Raw genomic sequence first — 21,625 nt, 5'->3', positions numbered from 1 at the left:
GGCACGACACTCCGTGCTGAGATTTGACCATTCAATAGTGATTAGTTACCTAGCCAATCGAGGTTGAAAGAACAAATGGAGGAACAGAAGCAAATCAAGAAGGACCAAAGGGAAAGCCCTACCAGCTTAGTAATTGAGAATATGAACGGAACGGGCCTTGGGATCTTGCGCTTGCAACCTTAACTCTCTCTACCCTGTCCTGTATATTCCTCCCAAAACGAAATGCACAATGGCAGGCGAAGGACCAAGAACCTCTCGATTTAAATTGCCATGGAATATCCAGACCAGACCCAAACAATGTGTCCTGGCCCCTGGGCAACGGAAGGTTACCACGTCAAAGGTTACCAAGAGCTGGTCCCCCGCACAACGTCGATACTTCATGCAAATCTGAGCGGGCGAGGCTTGGAGCCACGCAATCGCATCAAGTCGGATGATGGCATGAGTCCATCATCACCACTGCCCTCTACCTTCTTCCACCTGCATCACCTGCCGCAAGAGTTCGTCTAATTATAGCGAAAGCACATCTGCGGATTATTCACTTCTCCAACAATCGATATCGCAGGACTTAGCTTGCTTTGGACGGGCATTTCGGGCTTTCCTGTCGTATGCCATGCCATGCCAGCCAAGCGAGTATCTATCCAACCTTGTCGTCTTGATTTGGATGTACGGGGAAATGGGCCCAGTCAATTACAGGAAGTCGGCTCTAGACGGGTCAAAGACTCCCTCGAATTCGCGGTCTATCGTTCAGCCCAAAAGGGAGAGATGACGGGCAACGAGCCATCACAAACGAGTCAGCAACGACAGCTCAAGTGCTTTCGCCCAGCCTCTTGAGCCATCATTCACAGGTCTAGCCGGCAAGGGTGGAGGCAAGATAGGTTCGGTTGTGACTCGTCTCGGGACGGTATTGGACTACGTTATACGTCCACTCTTGTTCAAACAATCTTGTCGATGGCTTGCCAGCTGCTGTGGCCAGCATCGGGCGTCCTCTGTATAACCTTTACCCCGGAATATCCTCATGTCGGCGGCTTCAGAAAACGCTATGTTGCTTCGAGGCTTGCGTGGACCGAAAGGTACAGAATGCGCTGAGGGCGCCCTGAGACTTACATGGCCTTATCCACTCCAACAGCTCGCCAGTCAGCACAAAGAGCCAGAACCTCTGGGTGTCTCACCCATCAAAACTTTTCTAACGACCCTGAACCATGATAAGACCATGCAGTTCTGCGAAGGGCTCGGGCATTGATTTTGCAATCCAACCTTTATGTCACATTTCCTGCAGGCTGGCTGCTCCGGGGGACAAAGGTATACTTGCGTCCAGCGAGTGTTCGTCAGTTTGCCTCAAGATAAGGTTCTTCACCAAAGACAAATGATGTTGCTACATCATCCTCCGAGCTCTATACCAGACGCATACAACTGTCCATGTCGTCTATAAGTCTGTTCGAATCTCGCCCAAGACCAAGACACCTTATCTTCTAACATCCAGGCAATCCATCCTTTCCATACAAGAAGTTTTCACCTCTCACCCCTCGAATCATACTGCCTGCTCCAATACTCAAGTGTCTTCCACGACTCCTAAGTTCTCCTTCACAGGTATCCCTCTCCCCGCCAAAATGAAGTCTTCCACAGTCGCGATGGCCGTTGGCGCCACCGCAGTTTCTGCTGATATGCCCGGCAACTCAACTTCGTTTACTTCCGTATACTCCGGTGACAAGGTAAGCCCCCCCGAATCATCTTCATTGCCTGACTTATAACCCCAAATGCTTGCTGAGTTTACTAACCGCAACCACCCCCCTACAGTGTATCTTCAAAAGGGCCAACGGAGACTTATACACCTTGCCTTCGGACAGGTGCACTCAGACCGAGTCCATGGCCAGCATCTTGGACAACGATTCCTCCACCGCCTCCTTCACCGCCACCTCTGGTTTCCTGGCGGCCAAGCCTACGGGCGCCTCCGGCAACGGCCCCTACACCTATGGAGGGTCCTCCGTGATGCCCAGCGGTACCTACGTACTGACCGGCAACTCGTGGACGACGTCCTTCACGGGCACGGGGTCTGACAACGGTGCGTGGGCCACGTCGGTCGCCAGCTCCGAAGGCGCGACCGACACCACCGTCACCTCGACCGTCAGGGGTACCATCAAGGTGACTGTACACAGAAGCTCGGCGCCCACTGGCGCCTGGTCCTCCGGCACTTCTTGGGACAACTCCGCAGCACCCACCAGCAATAGTGCCTGGTCTTCCGCTGCGTCTTGGGCCAGCTCCGCGACGCCCGCCGGCACCTGGTCCTCCACTATGTCTTGGGACACCTCCGCGGCACCCACCAGCACCGGTGCCTGGTCTTCCGCTGCGTCTTGGGCCAGCTCCGCGACGCCCGCCGGCACCTGGTCCTCCACTATGTCTTGGGACACCTCCGCGGCACCTACCAGCACTGCTACCTGGTCCTCTGCTGCTTCCTGGGAGAGCTCCATGGCACCCACCAGTGCCGGTGCCTTGTCTTCCAGTGCTTCTTGGGATATCTCAGCAGCACCTACCGCCAGCAGCGCCTGGTCCTCTACTACTGACAGCGCTGCGGCACCCCCACCGTGAGCAGCGCCTGGTCGTCTGCTACTGAGAACGCTGCCGCGCCTACCGTTAGCAGCGCCTGGTCGTCTGCTTCTTCCGAAGACAGTCCGGCCGTACCCACCGTCAGCAGCGCTTGGCCCTCTGCTACTGAGAGCGCTGCGGCATCCACCAGCACCGTTGCCTGGTCTTCCGCTGCTCCTTCGGAGAGTTCGGCTGCACCCACTAGCGCTTCTTGGGTCTCATCCTCGTCCTACGGTTGGGCCACGGTGACCGCCGGCAGCCTACCCTCGGGTGCCGCCGGGCCGTACAACGGTACCTGGAGCTCAAGCACTGCCGCTGGAGCTACCCCCAACGGCCCCTCGGACACCGGTGCTGCTAACCCCACGGTCATCCCGATCAACAGTGGCGCTAGCGTCAAGACTGCCACGGGAATGCTGGCTGCGGTTGCTATGTTCGCGATGGTTGCTCTCTAAATGCCTAGCAGCAGCAGCATGAGCCGACCACTCAAATGACCTTTCTTTCTTCGTCGGAGGACCGATGACATCACGACGCTTGCTACCTTATTTATGCGCGATCAACGCATTTTTGGTTGTGGCGAGCATTAATGACCTTTTCACTTACTTTTAATGTCACAATCATGACCATCTCCTTTTGTCTTTTCCTTACCGTCATTGCGTCTGGGCTCGCTCTCGAGCTGCTTGGTTTTATATTTCTTTCATCTCCTACTCATCTCTGGCCGAGGCCACTTATTAATGATTAATGTCCGTGGGTGGCAACAGAGCCATTTCAAGCAGGGAAAATAATACTTTCTTAGGATTTGGAGGAATTCCTTTTCAATTCTTGTATATCAATTCTATACTGATCCAGATCCACATTCCTTGGTCAAACCTATTTCCATCGATTTTAGCTTAGACAGCAGAGAAGCAAAAGTACTTAGATATATTCCAACTGATATATTATCTCCATATGATCGTACATGATGTTTGGTTCTGACGTTTGAATCATCCAAAACCATGCCTGTTACAACACAAATGCGAAATGCATAATGTTGAAGGCTATTGACACCAACCCGAGCAAGGGGCTGGATAATCCCTTCAGCACACGATTGGAAAACTGAAATCAGGCCCTATCCACCCTTATGCATCCTGGGGAACTTAGATTTGGCAGTACAGGGAAATAAGACGCAAAGTAGAGAGACATAAGGTTTGGTGGGAAAATCTATGAATTGACGAGCTGCACACTTCGAAAGGTTTCCCAGTGACGTGACCAAACGGGCTCTCAGGGGGTCTTTGCACGGGACTAATTCGGAATCTCAACTTCAATTGACGGTGTTCTGGTTGCTTCGCCAGCGTGGGCCATGAAGCTGGCATTTCCAATGCACTTGGTTATTGATATGTAATGTGAATGCCATGACCCTGAAGTGTGGCGATATATACATTTTCTGCCACTAACTGTGTGCGTTCGCAAGCACCAGTATTCTACCTGTGCTACATCGTGCTCATGGCTCGTTCTTCTCGTCTCATCCAATATGAAAGCATCGTCTATATGACCCGTTGAGCCCCCTCAAAACTCCGTAAAATGCAAAACGACGTACGCAACTTCATTTCTTCTCTTTCCTTCTCATGAAGCGTTCACCTCCAAGTGAGTTGTAGGTCTCAGAATAACACAGCCCCAGCCAGTATACCGCACGCGGACCAAAGCAGGCTCAACCAGACCGCAGCACCGCTCCCGCTCATCCTGCTACCAGCGCCCGGAAGCTCCTTCTGTACTGTGGCCGTAGCCGTCGCTGCACTCAGCGTACAGCTGGCGGGGCCGCACTCGTAGCCGCTGGGACAGCAACCGGCGACGGGTCCGGCCTCGCTGGGGCAGAGGAACCAGCCGTTGGCGCAGGTGGCCGAGGTCGGCGGCGCTTCCGGAACGTCGGTGACCGGCACCACGATCGTCGCGCCGTTGGATATGAGTGTGGTCTTGGCGATGGGCGGGCAGGACGTCGTAACGCAGTCCCGGCCCGTGCGGCAGCAGCCTGAACCCGCGGTGGCGAGGCAGGCGTAGAAGCCTGTGGGGCAATAGTCGCTCGTCGGCGGTTCCGTAGTTGGCGCGGGTTCATCTGTCGTTATTGGGGTTTCGGAGCCGCTGGTGGGTCGGTAAGGCGGGAGGCCACCCGTGGTCGTCTGAGTGACGGTGCTCGTCGTCGGCTTCGGCGAGGAGGGGCTGACGGTGACCACGACCGTCGTCACCACGGTCGTGGGAGACGGCGCCGCTATGACTGTGGACGAAGTCGTCGTCATGGTGACGACGGACACCGTGCTGGCGACACAACCGATCTGCGCACAGATGAAGCCCGGTATGCAGCACCCACCGCCCTCTTCGGCCGAGCACGACGTGCTTCCGCTCCCGCAGTTCCCGACGGCGCCGCCGCAGTTCGCCCCGGTTGGGCAACATCCCACGTTCCCGGCATTGGGGGCGTTGGCGACCTTGAAACACCTCTCGCCCGTAGCGCAGCAGTAATTCGGCTGGCCGATCGTGTCGCAGCTCTTGGTGTTCTCCGGGCACGCGAACGCGCGGCCCTGGAGACGGGCCAGGGCGTCTCGCCTCCGCCGGAACAGCGCCAACGCGAGACTCGAATCGTCCAGGGCCGCCTCGCCTCTGTAATGCACGCCAAAGGGCGGGCGGAACGGCAGGGTCGCCGACGAGTTGGCGGCTAGGAGCAGCTCCTCTTCCGGGTCGAGGACGCTGCGCGCTTCGACGGGCGATCGGGCGGGCTCCAGTTCGGGAGCGGCAAAGCGTATGTGGTGCGGCAGGAGCTTCTCGCCCTCGTCGAGCGACATCTTCTTGACTTCGGTGGGTAGGAGTTGCTGCGCGTGGAGCTGGGTTGCGATCAGCACCAGCAGCGATGCGGGCAGCCCCAGAAGAGCTTGCTGTGGAGACACCATCGTGGATGAGGTTTGCGTCGTCAAGTGAGTTGTCCCTGTGTTCCGAGTGACGACGATGAAGATCTTTCTTGGGGTTGAAGCAGTATGGCGCAATCAAGACTGGATTGCGACCAAGCGCAATTGTGTTTTTGAGCTGGTTCGCTGGCGTGGTGGGTTGCTACGACGGTGTGTTATTGTCCGATGTAAGACAGCAGCCGTCCAGCCCACAACGTTATTTAAGGGTCAATTGTGCGATTCGAAATCGGTGCAGTGCTCATTGATGTACGACAGAAGCAATTCGATCTCATTATAGCAAAAGATGCAAGGCACATCCCTTACGCGTGCAGAGCAGAAGATAAGGTAGGCGGTGACTGTTGCATGGCAGGTGAAGCCCAGAAAGTGAGTGGCTGGGAGCTTGATGAAGTCAGTGTTGAGCTGTCGGGTGTCCACCTCGGCCCAAATCTCAGGCACGCCTGGTGCCCTACCAAGCCTACGTATGCTACTTTGCTCACCGTCTCTGAGCTCATGCACGAAGGAGGTTGCCAGAGTCGTGCTTTGTTGTGGGACGTGATCATTCAATACAGTTTCGAAAGCACCCCAATTACGGAAGTTTGGATTGTTTGCATCGGTCTCCTAAGAGACGAGTTCTCCCGTTAGATACAACTTATCTATCATATGGCGGTCCCTGCATGCTAGCCTGCCTGTCGGGCCAGACACACCCTTGCAACCCCCACTGGCGCTAGGGGCCCGGCCCCTCCTTAACATCCACTGTATCATGGTTCTCGATGAGGCGATCGGATGGATCACCAGAGATGTCTGAGGGTACGGAGTAGTCATTGATAAAGCCGGAAGCACCGTGAGCAATGCCAGCTTCTATCAGGGCGGGGATGTTGGATTGTTCAATCAATTAGACCAGAACAACATGGCCAAGCTTCTTGCAGGTACTCTACTACAGTATTACAGGGGATGGGGGCCCAAATCCCATAGCAGCTCGAACTATGCCCTTCATACCCTCACAGTCCTTGTCTGGCACTCATGACAAGAGAAACATATGACCGGTTCATTACTCGCGAGACATCCGTAGCAAGCCCCTTACAGCTTTAAAAACCTCCTGACCACCTTCTTGATGAATTCAGTGTCTTGTTTCGACCCTATGCCACCACCAGCGAAGTGCCCCCATACCGTCTCGATAACTGCGAGCTCGCCATTCTTCAGGTGCTTTACTTCCTCCTCATTGTCCTCGGGAGGGAAGTATTGATCAGTCCGACTTGGCATTATCAGACACCTGGCTTTGATGTTTGACAGCGTCTTGGCGAGATCCCCGCCATCTTCGGGGTGCAGCAGAGAGATATCGCCCTTCTGCCAGGTCCAAAGCATTGCCAAAAGATCGTTGGCATCGGGGCCAATAGTCCATCTCGCTTTAAGGTAATCCTGGAGGGTGTCAAACCCGGCCTCTTTCCAGCACTGTTGCCGGAACCAGCCCTGGCTCAGAGCCCATGTTGCGTACACTCTCTTGAAAGCTTTGACACCGTCGACCGCTGGCTTCTCATAGCTTCCGCCGTGGAAGTCATGCGCTGTGATCAAGGCGTGCTTGGGACCTTCCAGGAAAGACCAGTTGTGCCAGCTCGTCCTCGCACTGGTTGCGAGCCCAACGATGTTCTCCACAAAGTCTGGGTAAAGAGTGGCAATATGATAGGCCTGCTGGCCGCCCATAGAGAAGCCGATGTAGGTAAATATCTTGGATATCCCAAGCTCCTCCGTGCAGAAAGCATACTGTAGACGAATATTATCTTCGTAACTGAGCTTCGGGAACCTAGTGCCTGTAAAGCATCAGGGTTAGTTGTGTTTCTCCCTCTCGCAGATAGCCATTCATTATTTTGGCATATCCTAGGACCGGTGCGAGCCAAAACAGTCGCAGTTGTGCATTTGTCTATCACCAACCCGGCCACGAATTAGTGATAAGGAGCTTCGAGAGACGCTTACCATCAAAAGGAGGCGGCTGGTTTGATGGGGAGGACGACTCGCCTCCACCCATCAATCCCACGACAATGACGAAGAACTTCTCCGGCGGGAAAGGCGGATCAGAGTTTCCGTCCTCGTTACTGTACAAGAAAGGCATTGTGCCCTCCAGGTCGCCCCCGAAGCATGTGGGCATCAGCACGGCCGGGTTTGATGGCGAGCCGAAAGTCCAATACGCCAGCTTGGCTGGGAACTCTTTTCCTGCCGGCTCGGACCGCGCCGATAGGGTCAAACCCTTGTGGAAGTACTTGGTTTCCGGCATGGCGTCTGTTGTCTCTGGTCTATCGCCGTCTGGATAGAAGGTAAAGAGGGGTTGTCTGAGCGGGGAAGTTGGAGGCCCTCACTTCCTATTTATATAATTACATCATGAGGACCTTGGCGGGGTCAACTCCGCGAATGCAACCTGCGACATAGCCACTCTACGACACGTACAAACGCATATCCATATGTACCATGGGAGGAAGATAAGACGGAGAATGGGCGCAGAGGGAGCCGATAAACGGAGAATCCGAGTCAAATGATATGCAATGGGTTTATCCACAAACGGTATTTCCCGTCAGAAGCTACATGTATGTTTGCCACGACGGCATGAACTCGTGAACTATGAGATTGACAGGACAATTACGATTATCAAGATGGCTTCGAGATCAAGCAAGATGGCGTCAAGTTGTGGTTCTAGCCAACCTGGAATTGGGGGTACGTCAATTTCGGTCAGGGGAGGGAAGTCGCAATTCGATGGAAGGTACGCACAACAGGGTATTCTGAGGCGTACTTTCCTCAACTGGAAGAAAACACCAAGAAACCGCCTAGGCAGGTACCTATCCAAATCCATGAATGCGCCTGGGAAATGTACACTCAATTACATTCCATTAATCAAGAACAGTAGTCGTCCATTACTACAAACCCTCGAATTCTTGCAGCATAATTCCTAATACGGCGTTGGTAGAAGGGACCTGCTTTGGCCTCGTTGCATTCGGTGACAATAAACCTACCATGTTTTCAGGACCTCTATGAGATTGCAAAATACGAGGACCAACCACACAATGCTGTCACCTACGAGGGACAGCCCTGACGCTTCCCAAAACGAAGAACTTCTTCGTACCGCCAAATCTCTCAGGCACCGTTTTGCCGATGACGAACCTATCGACATTGATCCATCTCTTTCTCGGCGGGCGGTGAGTGACACAAAGAAGCACAAAACCATCGAATTCGCTCCATTCAGAGCCTCGCATGGTAATCTTCTTCCTGGCCCAAAGATGCGAGATGCTGCCGTCAAAGGTTATCAGGACTTCAGCGACTTGGACTACACGAAGGGACCCACTGATGGTTTTGTGCGCAATGCTGTGCACCAGAGCCATACGGGCTTCAACGACTTTGATTACGTGAGAGCACCTACTGATGGCTTTTCGCCATACACGGGAGGTGCAGTCAGCAACAACACAGGCTACTTTCAAGAACTTGCCGGGAAGAACGACGGCTACAATGGAGCTCGCATTAGGAGTGCCCCAAACCACATGGGTTTTGAGCAGCAATATCGCCAGGAGCGTGGCTATCCTCAAGACTACCGTCCACCCCAGCCGCAGCAACCCTTTTACCGCTCACCAGAGCCCTATCGCCCTGATGAACGACACCATGTTGACCTACGTCAGCCTAATGAAAACCCACGGCAATCCTACACTACCCGTCGTTCGCGGTCTCGATCTCCTTCGCCCGAGTCTCCCCTAGTGTCCGAACTTGAAGAGCGATACCACAAGCTACGCCTTGCACTGCACTCCAAGGCTATGAATGGGCTTGAGAAAATCGAAAAGGAGCTGACTGACGAAGTGACAGTATCCATCAACGCCATCTTCGATCCAGTCACCCAACTGGATCAGAAGTTTCGTCAGATTCTGGTCCCTCTGTCTGAAGGGGAGACACAGCTCAGCATCGTATCTACCCAAGACAATGGAGAAGATAGTCAACGATCCCACACTGTTCAGATCAACACCTTGGTCGAGGATTTCGAGACTGTGATCGCCAAAGGCAAGTTCGAGCTCTCGGGCCTGCGGCAAGACTAGGAAGTAGCCCAGGCCGAGATCGAGCGTATTGGCAAAGAGCTTCTGGTCAAGTCGCCGTGCGATGAGGATTCCGGCTCGCCCAAGGACGGTCGCCGCAACAAAGGAACCATTGGAATGAAGTCTAAGCTCGACGGCCTTCTAGCCGAGTTCAATGAAGAGCTGGAGTGTATGAGTAGAGACGTTGTCGATGATATGAGCAAGTATGAAAAGGTATGTGATCCCCGTGCCCGAACTGGCTGGTTCACCTCGCGTATGTCGTAGACAGGGGCAATGTGCTGATTCAGCTCCAGAAACTTTGTGAGAAAGTGAATGGTGAGACGGGCAAAGTTATGAGCATGTTCCTGGCGGGGAACCTGTGATGTCTGTGTGGGTGGTTGTGGTCGGGGTTGTGCTGCCGTAGCGTCTCTTAGGCATGGCAGCGGTTGCTGTTTATCGAGGGCACGACGAATCTGATGTGCTGAGCGGGTGAACGCTTTCTTGAGCAGGCGGATGGCGCGTACGGGTTTGAGGTGGTGTCGGTGCATCTTGCTCATCCCAGAGGCTTAGTCTGCATCAGTGACACTATGTAGCTTAGAGGTCATCTGCGGGACAAGTGAAGGGTGGGATCTTATATGCCCAACATATCGGCTGATATACCAAGGGTTCATATTGCTTGTACGCTGTCGAAGAGACCGGAGAGTTTCCTACGACGCACACCTACTATCTTAGCTTGTACAATAACCGGTTTCATGGTATTCTTGGCCAGATAACGTGCAGCAGTATGGTTTGATGGGTGTTGATAGTGAGGTGAGCTGCATCGCCACCGATCTCATGTGCATGAGGCTTTTGCACGCAATAACCACCGTCGAAGTCCGGTACTAGATTCACTGTGTGTTACCGAATATGCCCTTACCTATATCCGGGGCCAGCTCACGTATTACAAAAATAGACTGGCTGTCCTCGTAATCGTGGCCAATAACAAGTTCAAGGCAGACCAATATGGCAGTTTGCTATAGGCATGTTGTATGAGAAATCATAGAATCTCTATTATTATCTGCAACGCCCTCTCTAGCCCAGTGCTCGCTCTTTTGGAAAAAAGTAAAGTTGGAAATATGATGCTCATGCTCGGTCAAGATAAAGAGCAAACCCCCCCAAACGCCAAGTCGTTCCAGACGATGCAGATCCGTAGAGAGTACATCGATGTTTGTTATCCCACAGCCGTTCTGATGATAACATGTAAAACTGAATCTACCGTCTTTTTTTCTTTCTTTTCTCCTTCTTCTTCCCCGCTTCTCACCCCCGCTAGATCCTCTGTCAATCAACGCCGTGCAGCAAGTAGCTAAGGCGGCCAACGGATGTGGCAGTTGGGGTGCTATAGCCGTATTATGTTTCATCTTCCCCCACTTCGAAGTCCGGTGGTGCAGAGCCAACAGACGGATATCATTGGCCGGGAGTCAACGACACGCCATATCTGTCTGCCTCTAATAAAAGCCTCCAATTGGGTATGATACACGCAACAACAAGAGAAGAACGAGGTGGGGGAAGAGGCTTGCTGGCTGCAATGCGGCCAGGCGCTGTCCTGCGGGTTTCGATTTTAGGGGAAGGATCCGGGAGGCGCATTCCCCTCGAAAACGTGCTGCGAATCAGCGAGGTGATGTCGCACCTTCTCTTCAGCTCACAGGGCTGCTGTGCTGAGAATGGCGTTCATGTCTGACATCGCTCGCACGCCTACTGCTCCTCGGGCACCACGACGCCCCACGGATGCTGCTCGCCGCCGTACATGATGTCCTTGAGCCAGCCCTTGACCGTCAGGGTAACGGAACCACCCTCGCCAGCCTTGCCCATGGGGAAGGGAAGGTCTTGACCTCGGTGGTGGATCAATGAGATGGGCATGACGAAATACTGCGAGGTTACACATTAGCATGTTTTCTTCGTATGTATGTGCTGTGGTTTAAATTTGGATAGGTGGATTAGATCGGACGGGCGGTAATCTCCATCTGAAGTCCGCCCTAGGATGTAGTCTGGAAATAGGATGCCGAGCGTGCACCAGCAGATGGGACGAAAAAGCAGAAGAAAAAGGAAGAGGGACAAAAGACTTACAGCAGTGCCAGAGGCGAAGCATTCGAGCAATCGACCTTCGCTATCGGCCTCCATGACCTCTCCAATTGTGTATTTCCTCTCGACAACCTCGACCTCATCTGCCAGACGCTCGCGGATGAGCTGCAAGACGCTGCGTCGAGTGACGCCGTCGAGAATCAGCCGGTCGTCCAGCGGCGCCGTGACGACCTGGGTCTTGCCCGTCTCCTTGTCCTTCCAGACGACGAAGAAGTTGCTGGCGCCAGCCTCGGTGCAGTACCCCTCCTTGCCGTAGAGCCAGAGGATCTGGCCGAAGCCGCGCTCGCGGGCCTCCTGCGTCGCCAGCAGCGAGGGCCCGTAGTTGGCGCCGACCTTGGCGTACCCGAAGCCACCGACCCAGGCGCGCACCATGTCGTCGGGCGAGGTGTGCAGGCGCATGCCGCCGACGGGGTTGTCCATGACGGGCATGTAGCTCGCGATGATGTAGAGCAGGGCCTCGGAGGGGCCTGGACGCCCAGAGCGGCCTGGGTGCCGATCATGGTCGGGCGCAGGTAGATGAAGGTGCCCGGGCGCTCGCGGGGCAGCCACTTGGGCCCGTCGACGGCCATGAGGGCCAGGACGAGGCGCTCGAGCTCGCTCGGCTCAAAGGCCGGCAGCGAGATGCGCACCGAGGACATGAGCATGCGCTCGGCGTTGCAGTCCGGGCGGAAGAGGCGGAGCTTGCCGTCGTGGCCGCGGTAGGCCTTCATGCCCTCGAAGCACTCGGTGGCGTAGTGCAGCACCGAGGCCGTGGGCATCAGGCTCAGGGGCCCGTAGGGCTTCAGCTCGGGCGTGCCCCAGCCCGACTTGGCCTTCCACGGCACGCAGATCATGTGGTCGGTGCAGATGCTGTTGCCGTCCTCGCTGGTGACGCCCGGCGCGGGGATCTCGCGCGGCGTCTTGGTGAAGGAGTAGGTCAGCTTGGAAGCGTCGAGCTTCGGCAGGGACTTGGTGTGCACGCCATTGGTGATGTTGGACGTGCCGTTAGCCTCGACGGTCCCGTGGGTGCGGTGCTCAATGGCGGCGGATGTGAGGTTCAGATCCGGCTCACCAGCATGGGCGTTTGCCGGGACAGCCGAAGGTGACATGGTAGACGAGAATCCTCTGGCGGGTTGTGTACAGCGGCAGCAGCAGCAAGTGTGATAAAGACAGGGAGACTGAAACCAATGTTTAGACAGACACTCTTGCACGGCAGACAGGAAAGGGAGAGTTCAAGAGAAGGGGTTGTTATTGTTGGCAGTGGTGGAAATAAGTGGCTTGACCACGAGGCAGATTTCGGTTTAATTTGGATTGCTGGCAAGCAGAGGAACCGATGGGATGATAGTAAGTAAGTAGCGTGCAAACAACAGAGAAGGAGAGCGTGACATGACATTGAAAGGCAGCGCAATAAGTAGAAGTATAAATTTCCCAGCCCGTAGGCCGCGCCCCTAGACCGAGAACCAATTCTTCTGAGTCATTGGTCAATCCCTGTGCGCGGGTTGCGACTGCTGCGTTTGCGTTGCTGCGTTGCTGTGCTGCATGCTGCGTACTGCGGCGGGACCGGCCCAAGGCGAGTCACCTGAAGGGCGTCGTAGACGATCGATCCCACTTGCCCACATCCCACATACCCTCCCTGATATCCCCAAGCACAAGGCGACGCAATCGACGATATGCATACTACTAATACCTGGTCTGGGTCTTCCAATGGTTCCGACAAAATCTTTGCTGGCACAACGGATCCATCCCGCATCCAGACGGACAGGCAGGTCGGCAGGGCAGAGGCCGTCAAATGATCGCTCTAGTTTGCTCGTCATGCAAATTCCTTATCTATTATTATTGGTCATGTGGGACATCCGGCTAGCAGCTAACACGAAACAACAACGACAGTCATGGACTGTGTCAAATACAGACAAGCTTATATACCGCGTCCCCCGCCGTTACGTACAAACTCACCACCTTTTTGCTGGCGTAAACGGCGATTCACGGGCGTTACGAAGGGCGATGGGGGATCGTTCATGCTGTGTCCTTTCCACGTCCATGGCTCGGTTGCCAGCGGCCGTTACTGTGAGACCCGCAGCTAAAGGGAACGCGGAACTACGAAGGCGTTGCTGCAGCAAGTCTGAAAAAATTCCATGGCAAAAGTCGGTCGTCGGTGTAAAGTGGAACTTGGCTATAAGACGGAAGTCCTTTGTCAGACTTCGAGTCTCCACCGAAAACGGAGGAACCGTTGAATCCAGCATGTAACCAGAGTAGCATTGCGTCACCGCATACGGCTACCCTCGCCGGCCTGCTGGCCATCTGCAGACGGAACTTATCATCTTTCTCCTCTTGGACGGCCGGAGAGGACGGGTCTATTATATATAGTAGTCTAGCAGGATGTACTAGAGTTACACCCTCTCTTTATCAAGAAGCATGGGCATCACTTGTGCTTTCACCGCCATCCCGTCAGGGCAACCGGAAACACTACCTAACTAACCCTCACAACCAAATCTTAAGCCGCGAGCATGCCCACCGAACCTACTAGCTAAATGTATCGTGTAGGTTTTTCCCATGAGAGCCGAGACGGGGTGGGCCTCCAACTAGCGACGGAGTCGTGTGTGGGCTTTTTATTTGGCGGAATTGGGACCTTGCATAAGCCGAGAATATGCGGCTCTTTCCATCTGCCCCCAAACGATCGGGTCTGCCTGTTTTACCAAACAAGGACTCGCGGTCAACAAGTCACGTTGGGATGCAGAAATCGTGGTTCCTTATCACAAGGGACCCGGCTTCAACTGGCCATTGGCTCGACTCGCCTTCCTGTACCTTGGATTGCCAAGCTGCATCAATATTTTCGACTCTACCGCATTTGGCACCTGCCGAATGCCGATTGTTGGCATCGCTATCAGCCGAGTATCACCTCGACCGGATCTCGATGTACCTTTTCCCCCTCCTATCACGAATGCATGTTAATACGGCATCTGTGCGCCAGCCTGACTTGTGGGGGTACACTGTCCAGCAGAGTAGATAAGTCGGCGCAAGCAGCCCGTGCCATCAATCCATGTTGGAGAGGTGAATGCAAATCCACGACCGGCGCTCTGTACGAGCAACTGGTCTTTTGACTGATTTACCTGGAAACGAAGTGCTTGTTCCTAGGACTCGTATTGTTGGGGATATCGGCTCGTCGAGAAATGGTGCGGTCTGACGGCCTTGCGTCTTACTAAGTGGCTGCTGATCGTGGCCAAGATTCGGGGTATCGAGGTTCTGATACTGCGAAAGGCCGCGGGAACTGAATATCGCGTCCGGAATCCCTCAAAGTTGCATATTCGCCAAGGGTGACCTGCTAGGACCTCCCCGAAGATGTGCAGCCGAGTTTTTGAAGAGACTTTGCCAGATGTACGCTTCACTCAGCAGAAGCTCAATGTCTTTCTCCGTCCAATCTTTCGTAGGCAGAGCCTGCAAAAACATCATAATTTCTTGGAAATCCATCTTCAGGAGTTTGGCTGACCACTTCACAAGGAAGGCAGCGCACACATACAGATGGAACTCTGAGAAGCCTTGCTCTTCAGCCTATTTCCAAGTTAGCAGTTGATCCCTGAGCGGAACGAATGGGCGTCTGTACCAAATATGTATCCCACATGCGAATCGTATTTTTCACACTGACTTCCCTCATAAGAAGACAGTTCATCCACCGGAAGCTGAACTGAATGAACTCCACGTGCTCGTTCTCTAAATGCTTTGCCAGATCGCTGTCAATCCGGGCGGTGAGATCCCTCAGCGCGGCAACCTGACGCTGAATTCCCGGTTGTGCAACTATGTAATGGTCCTGTATGCCGTCAAGCAGTTTCGTCAGACACCAAAATGAGTCTGCCTCTACCGCATCGAGGACTGCTTTTGGCAACTGTCCAGGATCCATTCCGCTTTCGATATTGCAGTCAGTGATGTAGCTGCCCAAGAAAACTTGCCAGAAAGGGGATACCAAGTCGTTGATGCCTTGGACGTAGCCACTTGCGGGGTGCCGGATGGCCCAGAGATATAAGATCCGTTCCAGGGACCGCTGGGTCGCTTCGTATCCATACAACTCGATGTGGGGATTTGTCCGGGGCACATCGATGCTGATCTGATGCCATACGGCCTCATCTAAGCCCCTGGACCGACCAGCAGAGGGAGCGTTGCCGCCACGTTCAAAGGCTTGCCGCACTCCGTCCAAATACTCTTTTCTCTTTCTCTCCAACGTCGCAACACGCCTCTCACTACTTGTTGGCAGGTAACTGAGCAACAGTTGCCATGTCATGGCACGAACCTCTTCGGGCACCCCGCCCCATGCCAACGCTCTGAGGTCCGTGATGGGGATGGTTGTTGCTTGAAGTAATTTCTTGAACTTGTTGATCTTGGTGACGCGCGAGTTCATCACGTCAATCTCCTTAGGGGTGGCATTTGCTGGAATTGCTGGGTGATTAATTAGATGTAGAGCATTCGCCGGGTCTTGAGATAAATGGTTAGCAAGCGAAGTCCATATAGAGCTGTTGTCGGCCTACCTTTCAGTATGTCTTTGTATTGTGGCCGGAGAATCTTCCCCTCGCTTTTCTTTGGCATCGGATATGTGGTTGACGGCCTCTCGATCGCTATATCGGCGCTATCGGAATAGCGTCGGGAGTGGCCAAACGCATCATCCATGGGAGGTGCACTGTCTCCTTGAGAAGCTGCATTGCCCTGCGCTGCAGCCTTGCGTCTTGATTTTCTCTTCATGTTTGAAATGCTGGGCAAGCCGAAATCATCTCCGTCATCGTCATCGTAGCCGTACATGTCTTCGCCTTCAGGATCTTCCGTATTCCAGTCCTGATTGGTGTTGGAGAGGAAACTGAAATATGTCTTGAGTGGGGGTGAAGACGCGCTCGACGAATTTCTCCCTGTCGGCGGCGAAGAAACGTCGCTGAGCCGGGGCTTCTGCGAGCTCGATGAGGGGGAGTTTTCGGTCTCGAGGATGCGTTCGACAAGCTCCTGATTCTTCTTGTTAGCTCGGCCGCCACCACAGTCATAGGGGAAAAGCGACGGACAAAGAATCGAATTTGAGCATATCGGCATGGGAATATGCGGCGCCAATGACCCTATTGGGATCACGGCTGCTGTTTCGGCTGCTGTTTCCGTTCTTCTTCGGGGTGCCGTCCCGGGAGGGGCGCCAGAAAGGCGAAGCCGAACTGAATCCATACTCAGCGCCTACTCACTCAAGAAAGCACGAACTATAGGATCTTGAGTATTGGGGTGGAAGAGGTCTACATACTCGGATCTGTCTATGGGCGAGACGACAGAAGATATTAGTAATTGAAAAAGCCATGCTCCATCCCAGATAGCCAGATCGCATTGCGCGCATTGGAAATTATCGCGGCTTTCAAGAACATACCAACTTGGACCATTTCCTACGTCATTTCACGATCAGCAACCAAGATCATCAAAGCCATGGACAGAAGCGGAGGGGCGCAACACTCTTACCTGCTGAGGCGGCTTCTTGCCGCTGCCCGAAGAAGAGAACATGTTTGGTCGGGGGTGGTTGGAGGGAAAAGCAGCAACAAATTACATGTTTGGTGTTGCAGCAGTAGGATGTCTCTGGGGGTCTGAAGTGTGTCCCTCTCTCCCCAAGTTAATCCAACAAGTTGACCGATCGCCTGAGCCAAAGCCGGCCCACTCGTGCTACGGGATGGATCAATGATGGAGCTTTGACGAGCTGGCCGCCACAATTCAAGGCAAGTGCTGGGTGGTTTCGACCAATCATCTGACAGCTGTGCCTGGCCTGGCACGCCTGGGGGCCTACAACCAGACGGCAGTCCCTCCTCCAATATCAGCTCATTGGAGATTACCTTGGAGCGGCAGGGGGTTTTGAAGTCCGTCAAAGGGACGGGATTATATGATAAGAAGTATGTATATAGGTGAACACTCTGCTTGATACTTACGCTCTTCATTCAACTTGGCTCTTGTCATTTATCTATTCAATTTGACAATTAGAATCAATGTATGTGCCTAACTCACAAAGCGAGCCGATCCTGGCTTCGAGCACTTCGAGCCAGCCAGCCCCGCGTTGCTTGCTTACCTCCAGGACCACATACATGCGTACCTCATTGACGTCTCTTGCACGTCTCAATCATAAGGTAATGAGAGGATTCCCATAGTATTTTACATTTCTAATAAGAGCTGCTCGAATCCCTAAGTTCGTTCGTATATTAATATCACTCTACCCACCCAAAAAGACCTTGTTACTCGTAGAGCCTTACGGCCTGAGGGCGGGCATTGAAGACGTGCATTTCACCTAGAGCGTGGGACGGACTGGCCCAGTTCCAGTTCCAGTGCCCACTTGCAGCGTGCAGCGTGTTTCGAGCAGTGCACCATCAGTGGCTGACTTTCTGATTCAGAGCTGGTTGACCAGTGAATCAGTGGTCCAATGGCCTGTGCCACAGCCAGCACCCGTCAGAGCAGTAGCCACAGAGAGGCCCCATACTTATTCTGAAGGACCCCACTTCCTTTTACCAAAGTAGAAAAGCACCTTCTCTGCCTTCTGGGGGATTGGGTTGATGCGCGACTGGAACCTCCTGCTCCAGCTGCCGATTCTTTTTATCTGTACCGGCTTCTGCGCCTGTCCCATCTCCCATCTCCGTCCAACAACACACATGTGGCATCCACAACAATAGACCCTGCTGGTCTTTTCCTCTATACTTACTTTTTCCCTTCAACAGTGCTCCCCGGAATCTTTGGACCCCAGCAGTTCCAGGAATCCAGCTTCTACGAGTCACTGCCTTCCTGTTGTTTACCTCCGTCTATTGGCAGCTTCCGCTTCACGTTATAGCCGCTTTTCACCTAAGCACACTGCCCATCATGACTGAACCCGAGAACATGGAGGACGATCTCTTCGCCGACCTGTGAGTGTCTCCCTTGTCCTGGACGCTACTGCAGCCGCGCGCTCCGTGGCTGACCCTTGCCCGCCATCGCAACCCAATCGCAACCCATTGATCGCGACTGACCGCAAACAGCTATGATGATAACGAACCTTCATCGGCTCCTGCTCCGGCGAAGCAGGAACAGCCAGTGGAACCCCCCCCCCCAGCTCCTGCGCAACCCGAAGCTCATGTCGAAGACGAACCGGCCTACGATCCGAACCAGAACGGTTACAACGATGACTACCAACAACAAGGCGAGTACGAAGATGACGACGACGATGTGGATTTCAACCTCGGCAACAACCCACCCAGGGATGTCGACACGTCTACACCCATGAGAGATGAAGTCTCTACTCCCAATTACCATTCCACGCGAGGCCCTAGTGCCAAAGAAGACGGGTAAGTTTGATACTTTCCTCCATTGCTATTTTATTGTCCCTATCCGAATCCCCGCCTCGTGATGTCAAACAGACACACTTCTGCCAACGTGGTTGGGTTGGTCGTACTCGGTGTGGGTACGCGTGGTTGCTGCTGCGCGGATGGCGCTTGCTGTTATGGCCAGGGCAACATAAAAAGAAGCTTGCTTCAGGACCCTGGGGGCTCGAATCCAGATAAAATTGGACAAGAAGGAGATTATCCCGGGCTTGTTGGCTTCAATGGGAGGCTTGTCACAGTTGGGTTTCGAATCAGCCCATGTACCAACCTATCGCCGAGATCGCATCAACCTGTCCAAAACACCTAGTATCCATAACGATACACCCTGAGAGACTTTGGAAGGGTTGAGATGCAGGCAGTACAAGCTTGGTCCGCAGATTTACTACTACCTGAGAAGAGGCCACGATATGAACATCATCGACTTTAGTCAGTACAAGATCACAGACACTGCCTTCCATAGCCGTTCGTCAAGAGATAGGCTCATAAAGCTAGATGAGACCATGTCTCTCTCTTTGATGGCTTGTAACAATCAATGGCAGCGAATAGCGCTCGAGGCCATATGCTAGCTTCACGGTAGCGAAATCAGCAAAAACAAAGAATTCCGACAACAATATGGCAACTCCGCTACATAATCTTCCTCAAGGAATATTTCTGTGTGTGGTGTGCTCTTCCGGACCCAGTCCCTATGGTTCGGCCACATCCTCTACACTTCCTGAAGATCGGCAACTTCTCAGCGCAAGAGATGCTCTCGCAAAATCCCAAGGCAGACCTTATACCACCGGTCCGATGGAGTTGTATCATTGGCTATGCCCTTTCTCGGCCCTGGGGCGTGGAATATCATAAGCGGCTGCTCGCATAGACGAAGGCAAACCTAGCGCGATGCTTCGGTCCTCTAATCACATTTCGCAACCTCATTGGCACGCAGCCGAGACAGGCTTCGCATGTTTGCTCAAGTGACAACAGCCTAGCCAGAATGTTGTCTGCTCATGTTTGATTGATCTCACATCACGCTGCAGCATCAGCACATCAGTTTGTGTCCAGGGAGCTGACTAACAATGTTTTTGCCACAGAAAAATGTTCATCGGCGGCTTGAACTGGGAGACCACGGACCGTAAGTTGTTTCTAGGCCCATCGCATGAGTAGCTACTCACCAAATGTCCTTTCAGAGTCCCTCCGTGATTATTTCACCCAGTTTGGTGAAGTGACGGAATGCACCGTCATGAGAGATAGTGCGACCGGCAGATCACGAGGCTTCGGGTTCCTCACCTTCAAGGATCCCAAGACTGTGAACATTGTCATGGTCAAAGAACACTTCTTGGATGGAAAGATCGTGAGTCACTCCCGCTCCCGCCCCCGCTCCTGGGCAGCACACTAATCTCGAGATCAGATCGACCCCAAGAGAGCCATTCCACGTGACGAACAAGAGAAGACGAGCAAGATCTTCGTCGGTGGCGTCAGCCAGGACACGACTGAGTCCGAGTTCAAGGACTACTTTGCTCAGTTTGGGCGCGTTGTTGATGCCACCCTGATGATGGACAAGGACACTGGGCGACCCCGAGGCTTTGGGTTTGTTACTTTTGAGAGCGAGGCTGGCGTGGATAACTGCCTTAGTGTCCCGTTGGAGATTCATGGCAAGCCCATTGAGGTGAAGAAGGCCCAGCCGCGTGGTAACATGCGGGAGGAAGAAGAGGCCTCTCGACGTGGCAAGTTCAGAAAGGGCCCCGAAGAACAGGCCAGCCCCCAGAACCCGATGGCGAATCAAATGTCCCAGGGCGGCATGACGCCCCAGGTGATGGCACAGTATATGCAGCGGATGCAGCAGTACATGACTATGATGCAGCAACAAATGGCCATGAACAGGGGCATGGGTATGGGCATGATGCCTGGCGGTATGAACCCAGCCATGATGCAGCAGATGATGCAGATGCAAATGGCAAATCAGATGGCCCAAGGTGGCGGTGGCGCCGCTGGCCAGGCCGGCCAGAACAATCCTATGGGTGGGATGAATCCAGCCATGATGCAACAGATGCAACAACAAATGCAGAGCCAGATGAACCAGGTCGCTGGAGGCCAGGGCGGTGGTGAACAACAACAACAGGGATTCAACAATAACCAGCAGCAGTTTGGTGGTCGTGGAGGTCGACGCGGCGGTCGCGGAGGCTACGGACAAGGCGGTTATGGTATGGGAGGAGGTGGTGGTGGCGGCGGTGGCGGCGCACCCGCTGCTGCTGGCGGCGATCCGACGTCGTGGGAAGGTATGTACGACGATGTCCCGCAACCGAACTTCAACCAGGGTGGCCGGGGCGGCTTCCGTGGAAACAGGGGCGGCGGTCACCACAGCCCAGGACCTGCTGATCCTAACCACGCACCGCCAGCAAATGCCCCCACTGGCCCCAAGAACGCAGGCCGCCCCGGTGCCAACTATCGTGGCGGTGGCCGAGGTAACAACCGAGGATTCCACCCCTACCAGCGTTAGCACCGCTAGGTTCACGGTCTATCGGTGAAGACTCATGGCCAGCGCTGAAAGACTGTTACCTCAACCGCATCTCACTTGCCGCCTGCACTAATGCTCCTACTGGCAGCTCCAGAGCCAGATTGGAGATGTTGCGGCCTTCCCTCTGACTCGAGCAAATCCGTTCGAGACTACGGTGCAACGCAGCTCCGGAGG

At 54.0% G+C, this 21,625-nt stretch overlaps 8 protein-coding genes across 8 annotated transcripts; 4 read left to right on the top strand and 4 right to left on the bottom strand.

Annotated features, from left to right (window-relative positions):
* Positions 1-1,607: 1,607 nt before the first annotated feature.
* PG997_003052 (uncharacterized protein) lies at positions 1,608-3,032 on the top strand (the record flags this gene model as incomplete). Its single annotated transcript, XM_066807367.1, has 3 exons — positions 1,608-1,709; positions 1,795-2,579; positions 2,666-3,032. 3 exons carry the CDS (start codon positions 1,608-1,610, stop codon positions 3,030-3,032), a joined length of 1,254 nt encoding a protein of 417 aa, XP_066670985.1.
* A 1,182-nt stretch (positions 3,033-4,214) lies between these two features.
* Positions 4,215-5,492, bottom strand: PG997_003051 (uncharacterized protein; the record flags this gene model as incomplete). The annotated part of the gene is made up of 1 exon (XM_066807366.1): positions 4,215-5,492. One exon carries the CDS (start codon positions 5,490-5,492, stop codon positions 4,215-4,217), a length of 1,278 nt encoding a protein of 425 aa, XP_066670984.1.
* Positions 5,493-6,563: 1,071 nt separating this feature from the next.
* PG997_003050 (homoserine acetyltransferase) lies at positions 6,564-7,752 on the bottom strand (the record flags this gene model as incomplete). Its single annotated transcript, XM_066807365.1, has 2 exons — positions 6,564-7,291; positions 7,455-7,752. The coding sequence occupies 2 exons, from the start codon at positions 7,750-7,752 to the stop codon at positions 6,564-6,566; spliced, it is 1,026 nt and encodes a 341-aa protein (XP_066670983.1).
* Positions 7,753-8,533: 781 nt separating this feature from the next.
* On the top strand, positions 8,534-9,906 carry PG997_003049 (uncharacterized protein; the record flags this gene model as incomplete). The annotated part of the gene is made up of 3 exons (XM_066807364.1): positions 8,534-9,499; positions 9,548-9,797; positions 9,854-9,906. The coding sequence occupies 3 exons, from the start codon at positions 8,534-8,536 to the stop codon at positions 9,904-9,906; spliced, it is 1,269 nt and encodes a 422-aa protein (XP_066670982.1).
* Positions 9,907-11,254: 1,348 nt separating this feature from the next.
* On the bottom strand, positions 11,255-12,729 carry PG997_003048 (branched-chain amino acid aminotransferase; the record flags this gene model as incomplete). The annotated part of the gene is given in 3 exon segments (XM_066807363.1): positions 11,255-11,428; positions 11,627-12,097; positions 12,115-12,729. 3 exon segments carry the CDS (start codon positions 12,727-12,729, stop codon positions 11,255-11,257), a joined length of 1,260 nt encoding a protein of 419 aa, XP_066670981.1.
* A 2,179-nt stretch (positions 12,730-14,908) lies between these two features.
* Positions 14,909-17,128, bottom strand: PG997_003047 (GTPase-activating protein gyp1; the record flags this gene model as incomplete). The annotated part of the gene is made up of 5 exons (XM_066807362.1): positions 14,909-15,166; positions 15,219-16,081; positions 16,135-16,550; positions 16,654-16,805; positions 17,087-17,128. The coding sequence occupies 5 exons, from the start codon at positions 17,126-17,128 to the stop codon at positions 14,909-14,911; spliced, it is 1,731 nt and encodes a 576-aa protein (XP_066670980.1).
* Positions 17,129-18,460: 1,332 nt separating this feature from the next.
* PG997_003046 (heterogeneous nuclear ribonucleoprotein HRP1) lies at positions 18,461-18,925 on the top strand (the record flags this gene model as incomplete). The annotated part of the gene is made up of 2 exons (XM_066807361.1): positions 18,461-18,504; positions 18,616-18,925. 2 exons carry the CDS (start codon positions 18,461-18,463, stop codon positions 18,923-18,925), a joined length of 354 nt encoding a protein of 117 aa, XP_066670979.1.
* A 1,251-nt stretch (positions 18,926-20,176) lies between these two features.
* On the top strand, positions 20,177-21,433 carry PG997_003045 (uncharacterized protein; the record flags this gene model as incomplete). The annotated part of the gene is made up of 2 exons (XM_066807360.1): positions 20,177-20,287; positions 20,345-21,433. 2 exons carry the CDS (start codon positions 20,177-20,179, stop codon positions 21,431-21,433), a joined length of 1,200 nt encoding a protein of 399 aa, XP_066670978.1.
* Between the last annotated feature and the right edge of the window lie 192 nt (positions 21,434-21,625).

This window comes from Apiospora hydei (assembly GCF_038363865.1).
Source record: "Apiospora hydei strain CBS 114990 chromosome Unknown utg000004l_segment0_segment0, whole genome shotgun sequence".
Taxonomy (NCBI): Eukaryota; Fungi; Ascomycota; class Sordariomycetes; order Amphisphaeriales; family Apiosporaceae; genus Apiospora; species Apiospora hydei.
The sequence above is the reverse complement of the archived record's forward strand: the minus strand, read 5'-3'. Positions and strand labels throughout refer to the sequence as shown.